The sequence below is a fragment of the Leiobunum rupestre genome, chromosome 1 (genome assembly GCF_980474605.1).
Source record: "Leiobunum rupestre chromosome 1, qqLeiRupe1.1.hap1, whole genome shotgun sequence".
In the NCBI taxonomy this organism is placed as follows: Eukaryota; Metazoa; Arthropoda; class Arachnida; order Opiliones; family Sclerosomatidae; genus Leiobunum; species Leiobunum rupestre.
Genome location: NC_143384.1, coordinates 9,202,181 through 9,228,510, shown reverse-complemented (window position 1 = coordinate 9,228,510; position 26,330 = coordinate 9,202,181). Strand labels below are relative to the sequence as shown.

At 35.9% G+C, this 26,330-nt stretch overlaps 2 protein-coding genes across 4 annotated transcripts in view; one reads left to right on the top strand and one right to left on the bottom strand.

Moving 5' to 3' along the window:
- Positions 1 to 3,892, top strand: part of LOC149961047 (propionyl-CoA carboxylase beta chain, mitochondrial-like) — a 35,224-nt gene extending 31,332 nt beyond the window's left edge. For 2 of the 3 annotated variants that reach the window (XM_090174854.1, XM_090174847.1), the window contains 5 exons: positions 58 to 139; positions 539 to 770; positions 1,934 to 2,034; positions 2,136 to 2,334; positions 3,625 to 3,892. In XM_090174854.1, the coding sequence (XP_090030980.1) occupies positions 58 to 139; positions 539 to 770; positions 1,934 to 2,034; positions 2,136 to 2,334; positions 3,625 to 3,746 (736 nt within the window). In that variant the 3' untranslated portion in view covers positions 3,747 to 3,892. The remainder of the gene's footprint in view (positions 1 to 57; positions 140 to 538; positions 771 to 1,933; positions 2,035 to 2,135; positions 2,335 to 3,624) is intronic. The other variant, XM_090174862.1, reaches the window with a different exon arrangement.
- Positions 3,893 to 14,580: 10,688 nt separating this feature from the next.
- On the bottom strand, positions 14,581 to 21,873 carry LOC149961046 (uncharacterized). The gene is made up of 4 exons (XM_090167533.1): positions 21,776 to 21,873; positions 16,512 to 16,730; positions 15,427 to 15,549; positions 14,581 to 14,752 (listed from the first exon to the last, which is right to left on the bottom strand). Exons 1-4 carry the CDS (start codon positions 21,809 to 21,811, stop codon positions 14,666 to 14,668), a joined length of 465 nt encoding a protein of 154 aa, XP_090023659.1. The 5' UTR covers positions 21,812 to 21,873; the 3' UTR covers positions 14,581 to 14,665.
- Positions 21,874 to 26,330: the final 4,457 nt, after the last annotated feature.

The window sequence follows — 26,330 nt, the reverse complement described above, 5'->3', positions numbered from 1 at the left end:
ACAACTCTAGTAATAGTATATGTAAAACATATTTAACATAATTCCTAATTTTTCCAGGGACCGTATGGTAGACGATCTAGATACAATTATACCGTTGGAAAGTCAGTCGGCGTACAACATGTTGGATATAATATTAGCGGTATGTTAGCGTTGAATAGCCCTATAAAAGGTTTTTATCGGAGTATAACCATGAGAGGACGATTTTTAAATACCCAAATTCATACCAGATGGCGCCAAAAATATTAAATTTTCTAAAAACTTTTCAAAATAAATTTTTAAACTTATCTTAAAATAACGTTTAAAATCGTTTTTTGCAATAAATCGGCAAATATTTATTTCCTTATTGACAAAATTTAATTTGCGCCATCCAGTTTTGATTAAAACATTAATATCGAACCTACAATGGCTTTGTTCCAAAAGTTTGTTTCCCTGTAACCATTTTTTTCTTCTATGATTGTTATTATTTGAATATAAAGCTTGGAAATGGATAATGACTACGTGTTACAGGTAAAACTTATCATAAATGACTTCATTCCAGGTTGTTGACGAAAGAGACTTTTTCGAAATAATGCCAACATACGCCAAAAATATACTTATTGGTTTTGCAAGAATGAACGGAAGAACTGTTGGAATTGTAGGCAACAATCCCAAACATTCAGCTGGATGCCTGGATATCAATTCATCTACAAAAGCAGCTAGATTTGTCAGATTCTGCGATTCATTTAACATTCCTATTATTACATTTGTTGACGTTCCAGGTTTTCTTCCAGGTATTCACCTTCAATTTCTCAAAAATGATCTATGATTATATTGACCAATGCTGTAATGAACTTAAAGGGAGTAGAAGTTAACACGTGTTACGACAAAAAAGTTTTTAACGTAATCATAATAAACTTAATATCCCTTTTAGACATAGGGAAAATATTCTACTACATCCTTTCTTCACAGTAACGAATTTTTTTTTAAATAGCGCCACTGGGTAGCGGCGTCATGAATTAATCTAGCCCACTTTCGGTAACGTGATATACCGAGAATTTGGCGCGCGATTTTGAATACCCCCATTTTTACACTTAATGCGTATTTAGCCGCACTAATTTCGTTTTAGCCGCGTGCTCCTAGGCAACACTTTGGTAATAATAATAATAATCCGCTAGGCTAATACCCAAGTCAACAGACGAAATTCTTTGGAGTACTATACGAGTGGTTGAATTTGAACCCTTGACTCCTTTTGGGTGACCAATAGAAAAATTGAAATCACAAAGGGGGTTAAACATCCGGGTTACAAGTTACTTATGACGTAATTAGTGTCAATGAATCCTATCTTCTTTTAAACCTGGTGGCAGAAATGTGAAATTCGTTGTTCAACCATATATGGAAGTTCATACTCGAGTCCCGTTAAATTTCATAGAAACACTTTTATGAGGATTTTAATAAGACCAGAAGTTTGCAAGACATATTTTAGTATCCCTCTAAGACATGAAAACGAAACATGTACCTTTCGAAGGTACTGTAGAACCGTACGCTATATCCAAAATGTACCTCGTGTGTTAAATTTTTACATCGTTAGGTGAAGTAGCACCCAGGGTACATGGCGGTATGGCGTACACATCTACGGTACTTTCGAAAGGTACATGTTTTGTTTTTACTTCTTAGATGGATACCCAAATATGTTAAGCAAACTTCGGGTTTTATGTAATTCCTCATAAAGTGAACAATGAGATTTAAAGGGAGTGTGAACTTCCATTTTTATTTTTGATCAACGAATTTAACATTTCTGCCACTAGGTTTAACAGAAGATAGGGGTCATTGGCACTAGTTACGTTCAAAACAAGTAGTGAGTATTAATGGGGGTTTTTCAATTTAGTTTCTACACCCTTTAACGTATGTCTAGTTCTACATGATATAACTAAACAAATATTTTTAAATATTTTAGGCACTACTCAGGAATATGGAGGGATTATTAGGCACGGTGCCAAATTATTATATGCTTTTGCTGAAGCTACGGTTCCAAAAATTACTATAATTACCAGAAAAGTAAGATCAATGATAAATTTGTGGTTCAATAAATTTTTGCTTTTAACTAGAACATTTGTTATATATTAGAAAAAATTTTTCATTTTGTTTTCTATTTTCAGGCGTATGGTGGAGCTTATGATGTTATGAGTTCCAAACATTTAAGAGGAGATATTAATTACGCTTGGCCCACGGCCGAAATTGCTGTTATGGGGTCCAAGGGTGCTGTATCTATTATTTACAGAGGAAAAGATAACGTTGCGCAACTTGAAAGTGAATACATTGAGAAATTTGGAAATCCATTCCCGGCAGCTGTAAGGGGTATGTCAATCTATTTCAGTGAAATACTAATTATCTGAAATAATAATCATGTAAGTAAGAATATGGAGCAATAGCATCAATCTTAAGAATATGGGGCAATAGCATCAATCTTAAGAATATGGGGCAATAGCATCAATCTTAAGAATATGGGGCAATAGCATCAATCTTAAGAATATGGGGCAATAGCATCAATCTTAAGAATATGGGGCAATAGCATCAATCTTAAGAATATGGGGCAATAGCATCAATCTTAAGAATATGGGGCAATAGCATCAATCTTAAGAATATGGGGCAATAGCATCAATCTTAAGAATATGGGGCAATAGCATCAATCTTAATAATATAGAGCAATAGCATCAATCTTAAGAATATGGGGCAATAGCATTAATCTTAAGAATATGGTATCCTATTTTAAACTGTAGCTGTAAGCTCAACTTTTAAAGGTAGCTATTAGGGCCTTACTCAAATCATTTTATGGGCCTTCAGTTAAATGAAACGTAGGCTGATGCCTATGTAGCCTACCCCTGGCGCCACCACTGATTTAGGTTTAGAATTTGTGCATTCCATATTCTTAGGTACACTGATTTCATGGATTAAGTAACTAAAGGATGTACCTCAATGTGAAAAACTGTTTGATTTGTGTTACGAACGCCACTTAGCAGTATAGGTAGTTTTCTGGAAATATCAAACCATCAGAATGGTTATGAACCGTAAAATTGCTAGAAATCTATTACCACGGGGTTGCCACACGTCAGGGAAAAGTCAGGGGATTTAAAAATGGGCCTAAAAAGTCGGGGAAAGGTCAGGGAATATTTAGAATTTGTAAAAAGTCAGGGAATTCGATTTTATCTTGACACTTTTTGAAGGTAATTTTACTCTGGATCTATGACTAATTCTATGATTATCCTTTATTTCCTTGAAAGTTTAGCTAATTTTTTCAACATTGCGATAACCTTTTTACTGAAATATTAGTCCACTTAAATTTATTAACTTCTGATAAAATTAAAGTATAAAATACAATTTTTGGCCTTAAAAAGTCAGGGAAAAAATCTTAAAATGGCTAAGGAAAACCGGGAATAGTCAGGAAATTTGAATCTGAAAATTTTGAGGCAACCCTGTACCACTAGGTCCAGCGTTACCATGGGGTAGGAAGAAAAGAAGTAAAACAAACGAGAACTCCGTGTGGAATTCTATGGTTTGAAGGACATCCTTAAGCAAAGCTAGTTAATTAATCCATGGTATTAAGATGAACTTCGAACTGAATTAATGCTTATGATTGTTCTTGTGAAGGTTTCGTAGATGACATCATAGAGCCACGAACAACTAGAAAGAAGATTTGCGCGGATTTGGAGCTTCTCGAACGAAAGAAAATTGAAAATCCAGCGAAAAAGCACGGGAACATTCCCCTTTAAATATTATAATTTTAGTTCAGTTATTCAATGTGGGTTAAATTTTTTATTGTTTGGTTGTGGTTATTATTGAATCTCAAAGTATTTTTATACCTATAGATCATTAAAGTATTGGATTGTTAAGACCAAATTAATTTCAATTCGAAAGACTGCTCATTTCAAAGTATCGGGGCTTGTACCCCAGCCCCCAGAGGTCCTATAATTCCTATCAAATCCTATATTTTCAAAAATGTCCTATAACATCCTATATTTTTAGCAAAATGCCCCAAAAGTCCTATAAAATCCTATAATTTTTATATTTTGCCCATTTCAAAGCCAACCACTCATAAGGAGACGACCCGAGATGATAATCACCGATTTTGTTCAAAGGCGGGTAAAATGTACACCTCCATGTAACTGGAATAACCTGGAAAGGAAAGGTTGCGACAACGTTTTTGACAACATGATTTGGATTTATTTCCATTGAAAATAACATGGGACTCTGAAGGATTTTAAGGGTCCCCCAATTGATTAAATTGCATTTAAACTTGATTAAATTTAATTTTTAAGATCAATTAAAATTTGTTTAACGTTTTTGAAATTTTCAAAATATTTCATTTTTTAAAAGGTTTCACATTAAAATCCTTCAGATTCAAATGTTATTTTCAATGGAAAAATCCCAAATCCCGTCGCAACTTTTCCCTTGCAGGTTTTTTAAGGTACATGGAGGCTTACAAACTGTACACTATACCCGAGTTTGAACCAAATCGGTGATTATCACCTCAAGTCGTGTCCTTGTCAGTTAAATTGTTAGATTTAGCTATAGGATAAATTCCTATACTAAGTCATTCTAGTCTATACTTTTGTTATTGTTAACATGGTTAGCTACTATTATATTTTTAAGATTTATTTATCTAAGTATAGATTTTGTTTTTAAATGCATAAAGTAAGTAAATGAAATAGCATATATAGCCCTATAAAATCCTATAATTTTGTAAAAATAGTTTTATAAAGTCCTATATTGTTAGAGATATAATCCTATTTTTCCTAAAATTGAAGATTTGAGTTGCGGCCCTGGTACCCTTTACCAGAATGGTAGATCAAAAGTTGAATCCAAAAATGATCGCATTCAAATTTCATTTTAATCGAAATTTCTATTATGAAATTTAACTTTATTTAAGGTATTAAATTTAAAACAAATAGGTTTGGATTCCAACTGGATGGGTCTTTATCCCAATTTGGACATGGGATCAAGTCAAGCTCCTCTATTCAGGGTGTTACGGATAACTGTGTCATAATTTTTATTGCGTGTTCGGTAAAAAAATATTTGATAATAAAAAAATATTTTTCGCTTTTATGAGGGAGGGGTGTTTTCTACGTATTACACGCGCACTCTTATTTGTACCGTTTATTTTTTTCTTTTGAGGGGGGATCCAACCGAGGGGTAACAAGCATCGTTAAAATGAGCGCTTTATAGTGACTCGTGATGACAGCCGCAATTTAGGCGCCCTACTACACCAGTGGTCTCATCATTATGCCCCTACGCCCGCGTCTACAAGCCCGGACAGGTGACAAATCCAGCAAAGAGCCGGACCCTACTACTGACGGTCTCGCCCTCGACGCAAGCCACTCATGCTGTGGGATAGAGAGTGGATGCTGTAGCACGTCTAGCCGACACCCTACCTACGTAGGTAGAGAGCCAAGCCCTTCAGAAAAGGCTCCTAAAGTGGAACGGCGGGCACACAGCCACCCACGCAAGCTGCCACCTGATATCCCGGTGTTGCTCCAAAACGCTGGGAAACAGGGTCACTGTGCCTCATACGGAGACCCGCAGCAGGCTACGAAATCCGCCAAATTAGCCCGAGCCAGAACTCAGTTTCCAACTCATACCTGACCGAAGTCGGAGGTGTGAGATAGGACTATTTGATCTACTTTTGACATGAAATTATTGAATTAAATAATAATCAGCTAAGCTAATACCCTAGGCACCACTTTAGGCCGATCATCCAAACTTTATCTCAGAAATAATGTTACGTCTATTTCTTTTTGCCCTAACATATATCGGTCCTTTTTATGCTTCGATATTTTGGGCCAAAGTTCTCCTTACAAATACTTGATAATATTACATAGAATTTAACTATATTTTGCTAAAAATCGCATTTAATCGCAGATTAATTGTTCCTCGTGAAAAATTGGAAATCTTAAACTTTATCAAGTAAAAGGCGACAAACCTTTTGATGTGCCCTAACTTAAGTATATAAGGTCAGGTGGTCCAACTTTTGATAAATTTAATTTTTGTAATTTTTGAATACCTGGACACATTTTTCAACTGATACATGTCAAAAAATTTGCAATTTTAAATATTTCATTTACAGAAACCAAAGATACATTATTTGAAAGGTATTATTTTTAATTTTTAAAGTTGGACCACTCATAGCTCCCAAGTTTGGCACCTAAATATTCAATACGTTTTCTTGTATAGTAACGTAGGACTAAAAAGTTATCAATTCTAAATTGAGGGGCAGACATTCAGAAAAAAAGGTACGGCATTTGCAAAACCAGTGGAGTTTTGCATGGGTTTTGGATTTTCCCGTGGATTTGTGGATTAGCGTATTTTTCAAAAATCCACGGATTGGTAATTTTTAGTAGACTTTTTTGTTTTAATAAATTTGTGGATTCTTCCCAGGATTCGTGGATTATTAAAAAATTCACGGAATTTTAATTTTTAGTGGATTTGTGGATTCTTCATTAGATTCATGGATTTGTGAATTTTTCCCTGGACATGAGGATTTTTAAAAATCCACGGATTTGTCTTTTGGGTGATTGAGTTTAACAACAAAATTTTTAAAAGTATGAAACTAACACAGGGACACCTTTCGGTATGGTTCGCATACTCGCAATATCATATAAATGGTATATGTTATTTCTCCACGAATTTTCAAATTGCAAAATATCTCAATTGAAAGGAAAATTATACCCGGAAAAAGGTTATGTTAGTTAGAACGGTCATAAGTTATAAGCAACGGTTGTAATTTTGTCGGTTTCTATAGAAACTAAAAAGGACTAATTATATTTGACGAAAATTTAGACTCATCGGAGTTCAGGACCCAGTGTAGTTTCTGTCCTCGAAATCTTAAACTTTTTCTCGTATTAATATAATCCTTCATTATTGAATAAGATTGTAATATACGCTTATGATGTTTTATAAAAAAATTATATTTATTTATTTTATTTTACAAATTAATAAATATTTTCCTTAATGAGTTTTATAAATTATGAAATATTTATCTAAAATTATAAATTTTCCTAAATAATATTTATCTCAATTTATAAATTTTCCTAAATAATATTTATCTCAATTTATAAATTTTCCTAAATAATATTTATCTCAATTTATAAATTTTCCTAAATAATATTTCCCTAAAATGAAACATTTTCCAAATAATTATTTTCCGTAAATAGGAAAAGTTTAAAATAAATATTGACCTAATGGCGAAACCCTATCAATGTGATGATTTATCTCATTTTAGCTACCATTTTCTTGCTATTTGGGCTGTGGTAGTTCTTTTTTTTTAGAAATGAAGCTTTGATATGAAATCCCAAATCTGTTCAGAGTAATATTTTGATTTACCTTTTAGTTACTTTAAAAAAATCGTTAACTTGGTAAAAGCAACTCAAAACAAAAGTCGAATAATAAATTATGTTGTATGTAATCTATTTTTGACTCATCTAAACATGTAACTAACAAAATGATAGTTCTGTGGAAGCTTGAAATCAGTTTCGTCGGAAAACCAAGGTTAACTTTTTATTAACACAGTGTATTTAATTTCATCAACAAAGTTACAAGTTTAGGAGTTGGCGAATATTTAGATAAAAATCAAAAGACGATCGAATTCTTTCTTCCTTTCACTAAATCGATAAATTAATTACAGCTATTATTATACGTTGAAAATCAAAGTTTTCAATTCACATTTCTCCGTGCAATTTATCAATTGTGATAATTAGTTTCGATTCTCTTCTTTAGGGCTTGGAACTTCAAATGTTTCAAAAACTTGAAAGTCTCTACGGGACCTCTGAACATTATTTGATCATGCTCAAACTTGGTTGATAAGTTTAAATAGATATACCGAACCGAAAAAAATATTTTTGGGACACCCTAGTGTACTCGTATATCTTAAAGCTAGGAAGTCTATATTAACTTACGTTAATAAAACATTAATATTTCGTGTAAAAAATTTTCAATACTTCTACAAAATAAAGAAAATATTGAACGTCGTTTTATATATTTTAAGGGTTTACGAACAGCTTCTTTAGGGGCTTACGCTGACGTGTAAGGACTAAGAACACCCTGAGGAGACCGTAGTGACCGAGGGGCAGCTCACTTCAATGATTATTAGGACACCCTCGTATGATTAAATCATGATTAGATTCGATTAAAATTAAATCTGTAGCTTTGTCTGTACAAAGATTAAAAATGATTAAATCATGATTAAATTTTTAATTATGATTATTAGGACATCCTGTAACAAAGTGATCTGCCCCTCGGTAGTGACGTCAGTCACATCACTGAAGAAAGTCGTCGACTTAAATAATTAAGTTATTTTCTCCATTTGTAAAATTTCGTAATTTTTCTAAGCATTTATTCCCAATAACTTCGTTATTTGTCTAAGAATTTGTACCAAAGATTTCGTGATTTGTCGAAGCATTAATGTGCAAATATTTCGTGATTTGCCGAAGCATTAATGTGCAAATATTTCGTGATTTGCCGAAGAATTTATGTGCAAATATTTCGTGATTTGCCGAAGAATTTATGTGCAAATATTTCGTGATTTGTCGAAGCATTTATGTGCAAATATTTCGTGATTTGTCGAAGCATGTATGTGCAAATATTTCGTGATTTGTCGAAGCATTTATGTGGAAATATTTCGTGATTTGTCTAACCCTTACCAAAATTATGTTTCGAAAATAAAACCTAAAAAAAGACTTATTCAAAGCCCATAATAAATCCCGAATAAGTCTCCCACAGTCCAAAACTCAGACTAAAAATATACTTAAATCTAGATACAATCAAGTTTTATTTACGTTTCTTTAAGCTAGCCTTAAAGAAGACTTGTTTTTAGCTCTATTTAAGATCCCGCTATGAGACCTAATTTAGATTTGTTTTTTTTTGAGATTTGTTTGAGACTTGATTTAAACCTTTTTTCCCGTGATTTCTGGGAGATTTGATTTAAACCCAAATTTTTTATTTGTAGGAACCCAATTTAGTCCCGCATTTTACTATTCGTAGGAGACTTAATTTAAACTTGTTTTTTTTGTGATTTGTTTGAGACTTGATGTAAACACTATTTCCGTGATTTCTAGGAGATTCGGTTTAAACCGATATTTTTTAATTTTTAGGAAACCCAATTTAGACATGATTTTTGCGATTTGAAAGACACTGCATTAAAATTCGCTTTCTGTGATTTGTTGGAGATTCCTTTTATCTCCATTATTTTTTATTTGTAGGAGCCTCAATTGAGTAGCGGCGCCAGGATTTTTGGGAAGGTAGGCCAACTATTTGGAGGCCCCCCCCCCACAATTTTTTCAAATCCGTCCACGTAGATTATTTAATTTTTTTAAGCAAATGGTGAAGTTTTTGGGTAAAATGGGTACGCGACGAAACAATTAGAATTAATTATGAATTTTAACATTACATCCTTTTTTGTGTACCGATAACACTTAACAAATGAGTGGTTATTTACTTATTTCTACGACTGAATTTCAGTCTATCAATTTACATTCATTCCTTCGGTTCTTCGCATGTACATCCCTTACATCAGAACTTACAACTTGACGAAAATGAATGTACGTAGGTACACTAACAATTGTAAGTAAAGTAAGTTTAAGAACCATTTACTTGTAAAGATAAAATTAAAGATACAATTTGGATATAGTAGCGCTTCAAAGGAATGTTACTCGTACCAATAAAAGGAATAAAAAAACAGTGTTGTGAAGCAAATCACTCGAATTAAATATTAGAAAATTAATAAATAAATAACTAATTTCACAAACAAATTACAGAATTTTCTGATATTAAATAATTTGGAGGCCCATATATTAAATTTTGGGGGCTCCTTAAGACGACTTTTGGAGGCCCCTACCAAAATTTCAAGTAGGCCCAGGCCTAACCCGGCCTGTTGTTGGCGCCGCTACTGCCTCAATTAAGACCTGTATTTTACTATTTGTAGGAGACTCTATTTATACCTGCGTTTGACTATTTGTAGGAGACTCTACTAAGACTTTTTTAATGCGATTTTTAGGAGTCTCGATCTAAACTAGGCTTTTGAGGTTTGAAGCAGCTACACACGATTTTTGGGAATTTGTCAGACATAATAGAAGTAACAAGTTGGCAAGCCAAAATATAACTCTCCTCGGAAGAATGGTCCCTAGTGGTATTAATTGTTCGACACGACCCCCAAAGATATCTCCGCAATTCAGAGTTATTTACGAAAAACGTATTCTCGGTTCAAACCCTGCCCGGTATAAAATTTTATTTTTAATTTAAATAATTGAGACGAAACAATCGAGTTTAATTTATTCAGAATATTATAAATTAAGTAGTTACAACAGCGAGTTAGACTTACTAAAACAATGCACAATTGAATTTAACCCTTTTTACAGTACATGTTTATCAGTTGAATATAATACTAAGCAAATTTTAACGAAAGAAACATCTACAGATGGTATTTGTATTTTTCTCTCTTACGAAATACTTGCCGCATCTTTAACGCTCATTTTATTTCAACACTCGTAGACTTCCAGTTGACGTTGTGACACATACCGCATGAAAAAGACCAATGCCGTCCAATTTCCAATATCATATAATGACTCGCACACCCAGGAAATCATTGACTGCGTTAGAAATCGTAGATATCCAAATATCCACACCAAATATATTTACAAGAAGCAAAAACCTTACCATCAACAAAGCACAGAGAGCCACTTGACTAACCGCCAGCTCTTAAAGCAATAAACGGTAAATTATCGCCTTTGAATTAACTTAACTATATATAGGTCGTTAAGAATACCCGTAAATAAATAACAAAAAAACTAACAAAGTGGACCACCCACAGGGTCTACCCTTTAACCCTCTTATCTCGGCGACTGCGCTAAAACAAGATTTAACCTTTAAAATTTCATTCGTAAAAAAACCAGATTAGGCCTTCATAAATTCATTAATAAAAAAGACTTTATTACCTATTATCAGAGAGTGTAAAGATTATGAGAGGCGTCTCTTCCTATTCCCGTAACGTTAAAATTTCGTACAAGATTTTGAGAGCGCGCGCCCATAGGAGAGGTTACGATACTATCCGACACACGATGTCGCTACTGGAAATTTTTTAAATTTTGTAAACATCCGGAAAGTTTTTCATCAGTCATGGCTGTTAAACATAGTTGAATTATGCTAATTTAAAATTAATAAAATTCAATTTCATGAAAAATAAAGAAACGTAAGTACAAGAAAGCGGACTATTTATAATATTTTGATACTTAAAGAATTATTTGTTTGATTAACCAAGGAAATTCATTGGAAATTTTATGAAATGGCCGAGGCTTAACGAGAACAGAGCGTTATAAATTAAAAAATACGAGGAAACATTGAAGTTGGTAAAATGAGATTAATGTTGTATTTTTAACAGTTTCCTATCTAATCTTTTCTGGGTTTTCATGTATTCATGGTTGAGATCTTGTTTCTTAAGGGAACTATGTATGCAGAATTCTATGAAAAAAGATATCATGTTTTGGTATGCAGTTGCACATGGAGAATCTTCATTAGCTCTAAAATATTTCTTGTCAATTCTTTGAATGATGAGTCTCTCCAAACGTCCTTTAATATTTGTCATGTGCGATAATAGCTTAAAACTGGTGTCAAATACTTAATTCATTTGTCTCCGTTACAAATTTGAAGAAACTATCAGTTGGTACGATGAGGCTGCTGAGCAGCTGATAGAAGAATTCTTTGCTGTTTTGAAAGCTTTAAAGTAAAAGAGCAGATTTGTTGGGTCAACAATTGGATTGTCTTTTTTGAGTTGACTTATGCAAGAAGAGCATTGAAGGTTTTAGTAGCTGCGGTGAATTAGATATCCTGAAATGTAACTAAGAACATTTTGTTTTAGCAGGTTTGGACTTCCAATAGAATTACAAAATTCTAAGTCTTCATCGGAACATTGCCCCTGGCTTTGCGAGACTACAAGATTTTCAAAATTAGAATCCGGTGGTTTCAAGAGATTATTCACAGAGGCCGCCCTGTATGCAGCTCGAAATTGTTGTGGATTGGGATGATCACGGACTCGCGGGTGCCTCCTTTCTGTCTTATAGATCCAAGAAAATTATCTACAAAATCTTGGCTAATCCTGTCCTTTAATAAAAACTTAAAACCAAATTATCCTTTAGATCTTCCCAGAGGAGTAGCAAGGCTTGAATTGAAATTACCATTTTCTGAAATTTCCAATGGTCATTAAGACTGAAAATTGTTGGCACAGCGGATGGTGTGAGCCTATTTTAAGTTCTAATATTCATGAAACTGGCATCAATGAAATGATTCGCGCAAATTATATGGTTAACGTGTAAATATCCCGTAGTTTTATTTGTAAGCCCATCATTATTTACATATTTCAGCCACAAAATAGAACTAAACTTTATATTAAGTTAATTTGCCAATAAGCCTATCTAATGAAAATGCGAATTTACCAGTCTTTTTCCTTTGGAAACTTATAAAAAGATAAACAAGGATTTCTTGTTTTCGATATTTTACAATTTAAAACAAAAGAATATACCCCAGACCTACTAAATTATTTAAAAACCTTGTAAAACTAGCATTAAAAATCTGGAAAGTTTTTGCGTCTCTTTTAAACCTAACATCGAAACGCACGCGCTGTGAGAACGGCGCCACTGGTGGCGCCATCGCTCTTACGGTAGTAGTGGACATTTTTGGGAAAAAAAAGTTAGTACGCTTTTTTGAAAGAGAGACGCCTCTCATAATCTTTACACTCTCTGCTATTATGCTTACGATGCGTGTCTTAATTTCAGTGAACCTAAGCAGCTATCGGTGGTTCTGTGGAAGAGCGCTCGACTGCCAAGCCGAATGGTCTGGGTTCGAAACCTGGGTGGCGCATTTGTTTTTAATCAATAGAGAAACGCTAAATTAGAATTTCTTCGATGCAATAATTTCAATTTCAATTCTATTTCAATTAAACCAAAATTTCGTACTCTATTAAATACGCTTCCGATAAAGCTGAAGGTCTAATTTTCAATAAAGCGTAACAAGTGTCGGTGGTTCTGTGGTAGAACGTCCGCCTGTCGGGCAGGAGGTCTCGGGTTCAAATAACGCCCGATGCGATCGGAAATTGATTCTAAGGCGAATACCGTGTACAACTGGTGGAAACCCTGCCATTCGACGTTGAGACGTAGCATTACACTCAGCGCTCAGTTCGTCCCAAAGTCATTAAGTAGAACCCTTCGAGAAACTGCGTACGCAGTGATTACACTTTGCACCGAAAATGCGAACGCGTTCGCAGGCCTGACAGACAGACATAGTCCCCTCGGAGAGGTAAAAACCGTTGAAGCTATATCAAGCCAGAGATTCCAACAGCTGACCGGTCTCGTCCTCATAGAGTTCATCAGTACTGTGTAAGAACGCTGGATATACTGGTAAATCTGCCGATATGAGTAAAACTAATACACAACCAGGGTGCCCTGTATGTGAGCAGTCCACTGTGATTTATAATTAAATACTTCACCAGTTATTGCATGGCGGTCGCTATACAGCAGACCACTTTCACGGTCGGGCGTCCGTTCAAATTATTAAACACTGAATCAAAAATGACTACTATATTCAGCTGCCATGCTGGATTGCAAGTTCTAAAATCTCCAGACTTCATGGCTGGCTCTAGTTGCTAGGCTACTTTTAACTCAGCTCAGTCTATTTACACACTCATACGGAACTAATTTTACTTGAAAGGAAATATCCTAGTTTAAAAATGTATATATATTTATATTATTTAGTATACTTAAAATTTTTAAACGGTTATGTTATTACAAAAATTTTAATTCTAAGTATGAGAGGGTTTCAAGTGAGTTGAGCTTAACCAAAATTAGCCAGCCCATCCCTTATGACCATTTTGTAACCAAGCTTCAAGTTGCAATCCATCATGGCAGTTGAACAATAAGCTTTTAATAACCTGTTTAATATCAAACTTAAGCGGCCATTATATTTACGGTTACTTTTATTTTAACTTAAAATTATAACCTCTAAGCAACTCTCAATTAGGTCTCTTTCAAGTCCCCAGAAATGAATCTCCCCATATGAGACTAAAGTGAAGTCTTAAATGACTTTTATTTTTATCTAATATTGTAACCCATAACCAACTCTCATTTATGCCTTTTTCAAGTCCCCAAAATTAAGTCCCCAATATGAGACTAAAGTGAAGTCTTAAATAACACTTATTCTAATCTAAGCAACTCTCAATTAATTCTCTTTAAAGTCCTTAAAAATGAATCTTCCCATATGATACTTAAGTGAAGTGTTAAATGACTCTTATTTTAATCTAAAATTATAACTCATAAAAAACTTTCAATTCAGCCTCTTTCAAGTCTCCAGAATTAGGTCTTCCCAAATGAGACTATAATGAGTTTCATTTAAATATATATTAATAAAAGTCTTTTAGTGAGACTAAAATAGATTTTATTTAGGACCCAAAATTCTGGTCTCAGTTTTTATGCTTACATAATACTTAAAAATCCTTGACCCTTCATTGAGACTAATTAGCGACTAAAGTAAGACTCACATTTTGGTAAGGGAAGCATTTATGGGCAAATATTCGTGATTTGTCGAAGCATTTATTTCCAGTCATGTAATTCTACATTATTTGTTTTATAACATCAGTTAAAACATGTAATTAACGTTAACTATTGATGATTACTAAGTTATCTTCTCTATTGATTAGGAATGAGGTGAAGCCGTGGCTCGCAGAAGCGATTTGTCCCAATGACTGAAAATAGGAAATCGAAAAGTCAATTGCAAATTACAATAGTATAAAAAATTAGAATGAATAATACATTGAATGAACCACACATTTTTAAGGAATGTATTTATATTATTATATTAAGTGTCTTTTGAACACTTTAGTTCAATTGCCAACTTGAACTAATTGACCGAGCACGAGAGGCTATAGAGGTTTACTAAGCGAGCCGAAAACATTTTGTTCTTAAATCTGAGTACCGCGATAATGGTCGTACCGGGTCGTACTTTGAAGGCTTTAATATTTTCAAGTTTTCAACACAGTTTCTGAAGAGTAATGGAAACTTCACGCAAAGAAATAAATTCATTTAATAACAATTTGTCCTTTGTACGACCAAAACTAGATCTTTCATTTGATTTTACATTTCTTTACTTTTTTGTTTTACCAGAAGCTTATAATTATACATCTCTATCGAGAGAAATAAACATCTAAGTTCGTTAAATGAAACAAGTAGCTTTGACGAAAATAGTGCTTCGCCTAACGGCATGATACGTAAATATTACAAATGATGTTATTTATATCTCATATTTTGGGAACTCACGATTTAATTATTTATACTTCGTCTTTTAAGAAATACGCATTTAACCATTTCGGGAAATGGACACGGCAATTAAACGCAAAATATATCCGGATTTGAAACTTACCGCAGCCGCTTTGTCATACGGATAACTGATCAACGTTTGATTTTCCAAAGATACGCATAAATGCAGGTAAGCAATTGCCGAACTGAGCATTATGATCGAAAGAACCACGTCATTCAGAAACAACTGCCGGAGAAAGAGATTAGCAAGCTTTCTTTTTCAATGTCATGTTTGCCAATTATGAAAGATCGCCCATTTGGGCATACCTGCGCTAAGCAGGGATGTGCATCGTGGGCTCTTCTAGCTTAAAGTTCTAAGATGGACAGTGCCGGATTAAAGACTAGGCCTACTAGGCACTGACCCATGGGCCCCCACCAATAGAAGCCCCCCCCCACTGATATCAATGGATTGTTCTTCGGGACACGCGAGTTTTGCGTTTTTATGCTTTCCTTACATAGGCTACCATCAAAATCTGCCTAGGACCCCACCTTCGGTAAGTTCGGTACTGAAGATGGGTGCTGGTAAAGGGCCAGGCGATGGGCCCCTATTGTACTGGGCCCCAAAAAAGCTCGTTTGTGGGCCCATCGAGCCCCGGGCGATTTCACCGTCTACATGACCCTGGTGTTAAGCATTTTAAATTCAAGCCTCTCAATGTACAAATGGTAATTTTCTAAGAAATATTTTATCAGTTCTCACAAAGCATGCGCCACCTAGAGGTAATTATAGCAAATACTTCTTAATAACAACAATTTGGTTTTTTAAAATGTTTGCCCAAATTAGATCTACCCAAAATTAAACTCCTGGCGACGACGCCGTTCAAAATGGTTCTAGACAAAAACTTGGATTACGAACATTCTGTAACTATCTGGTTATACCATAAGTGTATAAAATTTTTACAGAAGTGTGACACTTCCTATTCTTCAAATGAAAAAGTTTTATTGAGAGCTATCCATAAGACAGACTGCAGTATGGGCTTCGTCACCGTTTTGCGTCCGCTTGCTCCCGCGTCAAACGTAGCCCTTTACAGCGCCTCGCTAGGGGGAGATTTTCTTCTTGTGATGACGTCACTCCGTTACTAGCTCTCAGTAAAATATTCCCCAAAGTGACAAACTTATGGATCAATATTATAGCCTTATGGTTATACTTACGTAAGCACTTTTGAAGATGGACGAACCACTTTCTCTCATGAAAGAAGACGCGACTGCAATCACGTGACTCAACATGGAAGCGCAGGCCGCGATCAGTAAAACCACGCTGCTACTCATCCCAAGTACCGGCCAGTTCCCGAAAACCGTATCGGTTGGTACCGGGATCATTATTCCTTTGGTTGCATGGCCAATGAGGCCTATTATGACCATGCTTATAGTCTAGACGGATAAAGAAGTAAATTACAATAGGAGCCGTTCACAATTTACCTGGATTTCTTTCGTCTCCCTCGTAACGAAGAGTAACGATAGGCCGATTACGAAAGTCACTGGGTGGAACTTTCCCCCACCTACTGAAGACATAGTTCAGTCATAACATCGTATGCCCCACCCTCACAGACTCAGGGAAAGTCGACGGAACAGAAGACGTTATGACGCCGGGGGGAAAGTCTTCGCAAGAAGGGGGCAACAAAATATACACTCACTGTCTTTCTTAATCGATATATTAAAATAACCTCGACGCTTTAAATTACGTAATAAATACTCAAACTGCACTCAATAATATTAAGCACTATAAACCATAAAATTATTTATTTTAAAACAATGGCGGCTCGATGTGAAGTAGGTCATTTTTCCATAGATGTCGCTAGCGTCGAAATCAAAAAGGTGGTACTTATAGCTACCCCTCGTGTTGATTGGATCGTTTGTAAATCGGTCAATGACATAAATTACAGCAATTTTAACAATATTTTAACATGGTATATATAATTTAAGTTAAAGCCCACTAAATAGAGTATAAGTTGTCTATAATACTCTACAATGGCTCTCTGAAGACGTTATCATTTGGCTGTTTTAAACTTGAGCTTTTCTTTGACATTCATAGATGGAACCACGCTTTCCAGTAAAGTCGCGTTTTTCGAAGAATCGGAAAAATTCATGACCATCTCTAATAACAGGGGCCTTTTATAATACAGGTGGAAATAACAGAGCTGACAGTTGCTTTAAATCAATCGTACTAATTTTATGTTTCTCCTCTAGAAAACTAATCACAATCTTAGAAATTAATGTATTAATTGTACTTAAACAATGACTATCATGCTCCAATTTACTTCCGGCATGAGAGAGGGGGGGGGCGGGAAACGTCACCACTTGGAAAATGAGTGGGGCTCGGAACAACGCTAAAAATAGTCTCAAGTTCTCAACACGGTCATTATCCCCAAGTAGAAATTGGGACTGCAAGTTAAAATAATAGATACACTTCGAAATTCTGTCACTTTCAATCGTGACACCTTACGCGAAAGTTTTCTTATTCGTGATCGAAAACTATCGGTTCGTCCCTTTTGGTTTTATATTGTTCCAAAGAAAAGGCTATTATTTTTTTCTCATAGGTATTCGTAAATTTTACTTTATAAAAACTGATCCTTTTTTTTATAGTGCCGTTACGCCACCGGGACTCGTTTCGATCGCGAATAGATAGGAAGTTTTGGAAAACGGCCGATTTTGAAAGCAGATTAAACCTGTTACGTTAAAATAGTGCCATCTAGGGGCCTGTTTCAAAAGTATGCTTGACCATAGAAGATATATTAGCAAATCCTAGTACGCTGGATTTCCTTCTGCTAAGCAGACGCCATGTTTTTAAAGTGGTAAATCGTCTGCTTATGAGACGAAAATCCAATTGGTTAACTTTTAACTCTACATTTGTTTTATTGTGTCTTGGTGTCTATGGAGCTTCATTGTGACACCATTTGTTCCATTTCCAAAACAAAACAGACACAAATTCAGCACGAATCCACGTGAACCTTTCGCGGATAAATAAGCCAGCGCGTAAAAACGTGTGTACGTCCTAAAGTTGAGTAACGCTCACGAGCTTTTGTATACACTGTAACGTTTTTCCAAACCCTAAGCAAAATAAAAATGTTAATTCGCAGTTAACGTATTGTGTGTTCCGTTTACGACATGGTCTCCTTGATTTTATTCAATGGAAATATAATATATGGAGGTGTACTTATGAAATAAGACGTTGCAATAGTTGTTTCTGTAAAATAAAACCGTAAAAAAACAGAAGTATAAAATGATTTTGTTTGCTTTACTTGCACGCAAGTTTTACACATTCCGAACTTTATATCTCGCGACTTCAGTGTGTGCTATCTACCTTCAAGAGCTACATGTGGTCAAAAGCCTACTACACCGGTGGTCTCATCAGAATGCCCTAAGCCAGCGTCCACAAGCCCGGACAGGTGACAAATCCAGCATGGGTAGTAGTACCCTACTACTGCTGGTCTCACCCTCGACGCAAGCCACTCATCACGAAAAAAGGCGCAACAATAAGGCGACCAGCTTCCACTTCGCGCACAGCTGTGGGATAGAGAGTGGATGCTGTAGCAACTCCAGCCGACACCCTACCTACCTACATAGGAAGAGAGCCATACCCTTCTGAAAGAGCTCCTAAAAGGGAACGGCGGGCCCACAGCGGTCCACATAACCCGGCACAGCTGGCACCGGAGATCCCAGTATGCTCCAAAAGGCCGGGAAACTGGACCACCGCGCCTCATACGGAGACCTGCCGCCCCACAGCAGGCTACCCAATCCTCCGAGGTGGGCAGTTTGACTGGACCCTCTACGTTAGCCTGAGCCGGAACACAGTGTCCAGCCCTTACCTGACCAAAGTCGGAGGTGGACATAGGACCATTTGATCAGAGCTAACATCTCCCCGTGCGCAACCACCTTTATGGGTTACAAGAGCCGGACCCCGAATCCCCGGTAAAGCCACCAGATATGGCACACTCTGACCCATTAAGGGCCCTTGGCCTCTTCGAGAGCTACAGCTAGGTGTCGTAGACAAAACATTATCACATGACCTCCCGTATTTTATAGAAACATCTATTGATACTGACAACAAGACTTGCTGCCACCTAAGAGCAACAAACACAGCACCCCAAATGTCGTGCATTTTCTTGTGTACAGTTTTCATTGGTTAGACGCTTTAGCACCTGCTGCTGTCAGAAGGCGAAAATTTGGAAATTGCTCCCCCCTGCCCGTAAAACGTTCAGCATAAGCGGTCCTCCAATGAAATTTGTACACAACATTGCGTTAGAGTTTTTAAAGGCTAGCTGCGTCGTCCTTGTGTTTGTTGCTCCTAGCTGCCACTCATATAAATGATAAATAGCCGCAACTTAAATAGAAAAGTAAAACTAAATTTAAATCCTCCGGTAACTCTTAACAGGTGGGGTGGCGGAGTGGTTAGCACTTTCGCCTCGCAGCCGGAGGAGCAGGGTTCGCTCCCAGCTTGTGGCACTGGGTGAAAACTCGGAATAACTCCTTCTGCGATGAGTTTCCAAGTTCTCTCCTCACTGGCCTAATGTTTCGAATGATTCTGTGACGTTATGACTTAAAGATAGTGAGTCTTCACAAGATGGTGGAACCCATCTTTCGGAATCGACCTACTATAATAATAATCAGCTAGGCTAATACCCAAGGCACCAACTTAGGCCTAAGTCATCGAGTGACTTTCAAAGCCCTTAATTCAGGTGGCCGGGTTACAATGCGTTGGAGGGTGGTGGCAAGAACTGCAAGCCAACAGCTCCCCACACTAACTATTACCGTTAACCTCAACAAGTTTTTTTGGAAGGAGAAACCGAAAAGCTTGGGGTAAAACCCCTAAAGCCAGTGAGGAGAGAACTTGCAAACTCATCGCAGAAGGAGTTATTCCGAGTTTTCACCCAGTGCCACAAGCTGGGAGCGAACCCTGCTCCTCTGGCTGCGAGGCGAAAGTGCTAACCACTCCGCCACCTCACCTTTTAGGAGTTACCGGAGGATTTAAATTTAGTTTTACTTTTCTATTTAAGTTGCGGCTATTTATCATTTATATGAGTGGCAGCTAGGAGCAACAAACACAAGGAGGACGCAGCTAGCCTTTAAAAACGCTAACGCAGTGTTGTGTGCAAAATTCATTGGTAGACCGTTTACGCTGAACGTTTCACCGTATTTTAGACAAATCTATGTGTGTTTAATATTTTAAAAAAATCGATTGACCCATGGTGACATGATTGGTCGAAATCGTATGGAATGACCCATATTTATTTCTACTTATGTTGAGATGACTTTTCACATTGTTCCCAATCCCCTTCTCTTCCCCATAAGAAATTCAAACCAGTTCCCTAAATCGTTAGTCTTCCAACGTGATTGAAGCACACACAGATGCTGTTTTTACTTCCCCCTCTCGTGCCGGTGGAAAATTCGACCATAATGCCAACGGTCATTTATCCCAAAGTTTAAATAAATATCCTCTCGTCAATAAAAAGGTTCAAAATCAGCGAGAGCCTGCGAAAAGCTCTAGCGAAAAATTAGCCGTATCAGATCAAAGATAATGTAAACCTCGTACCCTAAGATTCGAAATAACTGCCTGGCGCGTAGTCAAAAGCGTTTACCCACTACATGCCGGAACTCCAAAACCATTAGCTCCGTAGTAACCATGGTAACCAACTATAGATAAGACCACGGGCAACTTTGATGAAGCGCTGTTCGCGCAACAGTCCGTCATCAAAGTTGGCCATGATAGGACTATGGCAGCTAGGAGCAACAAACACAACACCGCACACAAGGAGAACGCAACCAGTCAAAAGTCGTGGATTTTCTTGTGTACGTTTTTCATTGGCTAGACGCTTTAGCGCCTGCTGCCGTCGGAAGGGGTAAATTCGGAAATTGTCTTCCCCCCCGGCCGTAAAACGTTCATCGTAAAGGCTCGTGACGCTCGTCCAATGAAATTCGTACACAACCCTTCGTTAGCGTGTTTAAAGGCTAGCTGCGTTCTCATGGCGTTTGTTGCTCCTAGATGGCAGCGACCGATGGTGGACGACTTTTCGGAAGTGGGTAAACGCTTCGTTACAAAACCGTCGATCAGAAAGATCTCAGAGTTCGAATCTAGGGTACGGAGTTCAATATTATCTTTAATAAGATGATACAATATATAATAAGATATATATTAAACACTTCTGTAATTAAAAACTTTATTGGGGAAAGCAATTTTTAGGCTAGCTACGGCTCAGGTACTAACCACGGATCAAGACTATCCAATTTAAGGATCAAAGAATCATTTAAAAACTGAGGAGTCCCTTCCCACTTCCCAAAATTATGTAGTCCCACCCTCAAAATTCAAATAATTATGTCGTCCTTTGAGGTGTAACAGCGTGTTACAACTGGAAAATTTTATTCTAAATTTAGTTTCGCGTACATCAACAGCAAACAGAGCATTTAAAAAAATTACTTACAATGTTAAAAATGAACGAAACTATAGTCCTGCTCATTTTACCAAAAAAGCTCGTATGTTTCAGTTTGACTCGTGACTTATTTTTGCCAAGAATGACAATTCGAGCTACACGCCCACCACTTCCATATCAGAAGAAATTGCGCTTAAATCAGTAAACAGGTAAACCATTGAATTTTAATCAGTAGGTTATATACTCGCGCTGTATAACGAATATCGTAAAACACCTACATGTATGTAGTTAGTTTTGATGTAGTTCGATGGCGTTAGTGATCCACTCGTTGGATAAACAAAAGTTCTAAAACGCGTCCAATTTGAGAGTTTATCATGCCAAATGTTTTATTATTCTAACCAAGACTAAATGTAAGTTACGGGTCATTCCATGACAAAACCCCTAGTTTTTTATAATTTTAACACCCGACCCCTTTTGATTTCGACCAAAATTTGCATATAGGGTTTTTTGGGCATACGAAAACGATTTTGAAAGTTTCATAAAGATCGGTAAAGCCGTCTACGAGATACAGCATCCACGTTTTTTCAAAAGTACACCTTGACCCCCTAAATGTTTTCTCCTATATCGTATTACGTAATTATCGCAAAATCACATATAATATCTCATTTTGAAGATAATGTGCACTCTTATATGAATATTTAATCAGGGTTGTTACGTGACGTAAATTTCATTAAAATCTGGGCCTTTAAATAATTTGACCTTTGACCCCGCCCAGACACCTCAATCGTAGATCAACGATTTTAGCATTATCAAAATTTGCGCTATCAAATACATATTAACCACTCAAAATCTCAAAGTAATATTTGTAGTTTTCGAGATATTAATTTTTGAAATTCACCCCACCACACACAAAATTAAATACAAAAACCATCTATTCTTATAGTTTACACACGAATCAATTTTTAGCTTAATTTTTAGGTTGCACGAAAAAGCTGCCACTTCTTTATACTTTGAAAAGGCTTTGGTGATTTTATTTTTATTTTCTCATTTTTTAATTGATACCCTTTTGAATTTGGTAAACCTACAAGAATTTCAATTACACAAAGAACATTTTAACTTGATACCCAACAGCTATCGATCCTTCTGGCCCATGTGTATTTGTCAGAAATACCAGGGGGGGAGGAAAGGTTTATAATAGTGCGCCGCACGTCTCCGGTTTTGCCCAATTCGGTTCCAGCTCCAAGATATTTCGCAACCGGATCTGGAGCTAGGGCTTCGGCTCCGAGGTGTATAAACTGGCTTCAGGAGCCGGCTCCAACGCATTTTTTAAAAGATATTGGTTTCTAAATGAGACTGGAAATTTCGTTTATATAGAATTAACTAACTAATTAAGATACGGAGTTGCTCTTTGAAATCGAAAAATGTTGCATTGTGAAATTATTCTAAATCAATTGAATCAGTATAATGGAGAACCCATAGACATACTAAGAACAAAGGAATCGACTCCTAATCTATAATTTTTAGGAGGCGAAGCTATAGTCTAGCTTCTACCACTATTGTTACTTGTATTGCTATTAAAACTGATTACGAAGTTAGTTCTGTAAGAAGGATCATTCTTTTTTCCTGAATTAGCGACCTTTTATTTTTGCCAGAACTTTTAATAATCTGGCAAAGTAGATGGCGCGGAAGAAGTTACGAAAGGAGACAAAGAAAAGGGCGGAGCTTATTTTGAAATATAGATTAGGAGGCTCCACGACGGCCTAAAGCTACAATTGCGTGTTTTAGTACGTCTATGGGTTCTTGGTATAACGTGACATATCCTTACATTTGTTGTGATACACATACTTTAATTTAACACCTCATTATAAATGTCTTTTTATTTTTTTTTCAAGTTGCTTTTAGATAGTTATGTTTCAGAGTAGATGGCGCAATAGACAGTTATGTTTCAGAGTAGATGGCGCATTTAGCGTTAGTAAATAAAGACCGTGTATCCGTTCAAACATTTACGTGAAATGGAGTCTGCAATGGAATGAGTTGAAATCGAACAGACGTTTCACACAAAACATTTATAATATGAAATGTAATCGCAGCCAGCTCCTGATATTCGAAAATTAACAGACGAGTTTTAAAAAAAAATCTAGATAAAATGGGTCGCTAAGCACTTATGTCCACGATTCTGGCTGGCGTTCTGTTGCCGTTGATAGAGAGGGGAGCCCGTAATGGGGGAATACCCGTTTTTATTCCAGGGTACCGAGTTTTCTTGTTCCTAGCTACTCTGTCGGGTTTCCTTGTGATTTCTAGTAGACTTGGAAATAGCTGGAGTTCTGGGGCCCTTAAAGTAAATCATTCGAATAATGGTTGCGGGCCACCAGGGCCGCCAAAATTAATTAATAAATATTTTTCAAACATTTTACGGAAATTTGTGCAAAATAATAACGGTGGTTTCCTACCTTAGTTGAGAGCTAAATCTAGCGTTACTGAGTAATTTTCCCACTATTTTACCACCCCCAGCTAGTGGCCCTCAATAACAAAAAGTTAAGGGGGTCGGGGAATCTACGGGCTCCCGTTAAAAATATCACTATTTCAAAGTCTGATATCTTGCACAATTTAGGGTGCAGTAATATTTGCTAAAATAATATTGAACGCCCAGACTATACTATCCTGGACAAGAATTTTAGTTCTGTAGATAACATAAAAAACCAAAATAAATATAGAAATACCTAATCGTAATGTAAGAAGTAGAGTTTTTAATATTCTAAACTCTAAATTACTAGAATCATAATAATATTAATTTTATAGTCGGTCAACTAGTTTCAAGTATAAAATTTTTTCGTTAATTGGTGGGTTAAATTTCAAAAATTAATATCTCGAAAACTACAAATATTACTTTGGGATTTTGAGTGATTATTATGTATTCGATAGCGCAAATTTTGAAAATGCTAAAATCGTTGATTTACGATTGGGGTGTCTGGGCGGGGTCAAAGGTCAAATTATTTAAAGGCCCAGATTTTAATGACCGTTACGTCACATAACAACCCTGATTAAATATACATATTAAGGTGCGCATTTTATTTAAAATGAGATATTATATGTGATTTTGTAGTAATTACTTCATAAGATATAGGATAAAACATTTAGGGGTCAAGGTGTACTTTTGAAAAAACACATATGCTGTATCTCGTAAACGGCTATACCGATCTTTATAAAACTTTCAAAATCGTTTTCTTATGCCCAAAATACCATATATGCAAATTTTGGGCGAAATCGAAAGGGGTCGGGTGTTTAGCGTCAGGCATTTTGTCATGGAATGACCCTAAACTCTATAATTTAAATAAATAATTTATACTTCGGGATATGGACGCCTTGAGTTGGGAATAATATAAAGGCACAATGATTTAATTTTATTATTTTTTAATTTATTGATGTCTGTAGTTGTCAATACAAAAATACTTTGGTGATTCATCACCCCCGATCCACAGAAGCAAATGCTTGATCGTGGTGGGGATTTCAATTAAATATTCATTTTTACCTTTGAAAAGAAACGGCAGTTATAATAAATTATTCTAAATTGGTCTATACATTCTATTATTATTTTTCCGTACATTAGACATAACTACAGTTACAATTTCAAAAATATTACATTAATTAGAAAAAATTTAAGAAGTGCTCATATTCATGGTCTTTTAACCACTTACATATTTTTTTCTTAAAAATATCTAAGGACGTACACTTTTTAATATCAGGGTCTAGAGTGTTATACAGTTTTGGTCCTAAGTACGCGGAATTTCTTTGGCCTATAGATTTCGACACTTTATCAACAACCAAGCTTTTATCAGCTTTTATATATTGTCGTAAATTGATTTTTCTTTGTTTTCAAAAATTATAGATTAAAATATATTTCGCGTACAGTTGTCTGGCCGAAAATACATTGAAATCTTTATACAAATTTAGATAACGTTCATGGCCATGCCTTTTAAACAAATACGTATAATTTCCCTCTGTATTATTTCTTAAGGATTCAATCAACGTCTTAAACGACCCTCCCCAACCAATGATACCATAAGACAATGTTCATTGATTGTACTAAGGCAAAATAAACTGTTCTTAACCAGGGTAATGGAAGGAAGTTTTTTGATATTGGTGTCAATAATATGCGAATCCCATTTTAATCTATTATCTATAACTACACCTAGATATTTAATCTTGTCTACTCTCTCTATTGCAACACAGTAGTCATTACACGAAGAATCATTAATTTTATGACCATGAATTTTAATGTTTAAGTCATCTATATTATGTACAGGCCTATTTGAGAAACATAGATATTTCGTTTTATCAGTATTGAGAGATAGTAGATTCTCGTCTAGGTTTCTATACACTTGGTTGAGTGCCATTTGGGCAGTATTGTAAACTTCCTCCCAGGTATTACCATAGCACAAAATCAGCGTATCATCAGCAAAGGATAATATACGACCTTCAATTTGTAAGTTACACAATTCATTTACATAAATGAGAAACAATATTGGGAATACCAAAACTTAGGGGGCATAAGTCACTAAACATATTATTTAGTTTGACTACAGTAAAACGATTATATACAGGTAAA

What these genes read in the sequence shown, in the direction of transcription:
- LOC149961046 (XM_090167533.1), bottom strand. Translation starts at nt 21,811, where the DNA reads ATGAGCAGGACTATAGTTTCGTTCATTTTTAACATT. An exon ending in TTTCGTTCATTTTTAACATT is followed by an intron (nt 16,731 to 21,775) that starts GTAAGTAATTTT and finishes TTATCCGTCTAG; the next exon opens with ACTATAAGCATGGTCATAAT. An exon ending in CGTATGACAAAGCGGCTGCG is followed by an intron (nt 14,753 to 15,426) that starts GTAAGTTTCAAA and finishes TCCTATTTTCAG; the next exon opens with TCATTGGGACAAATCGCTTC.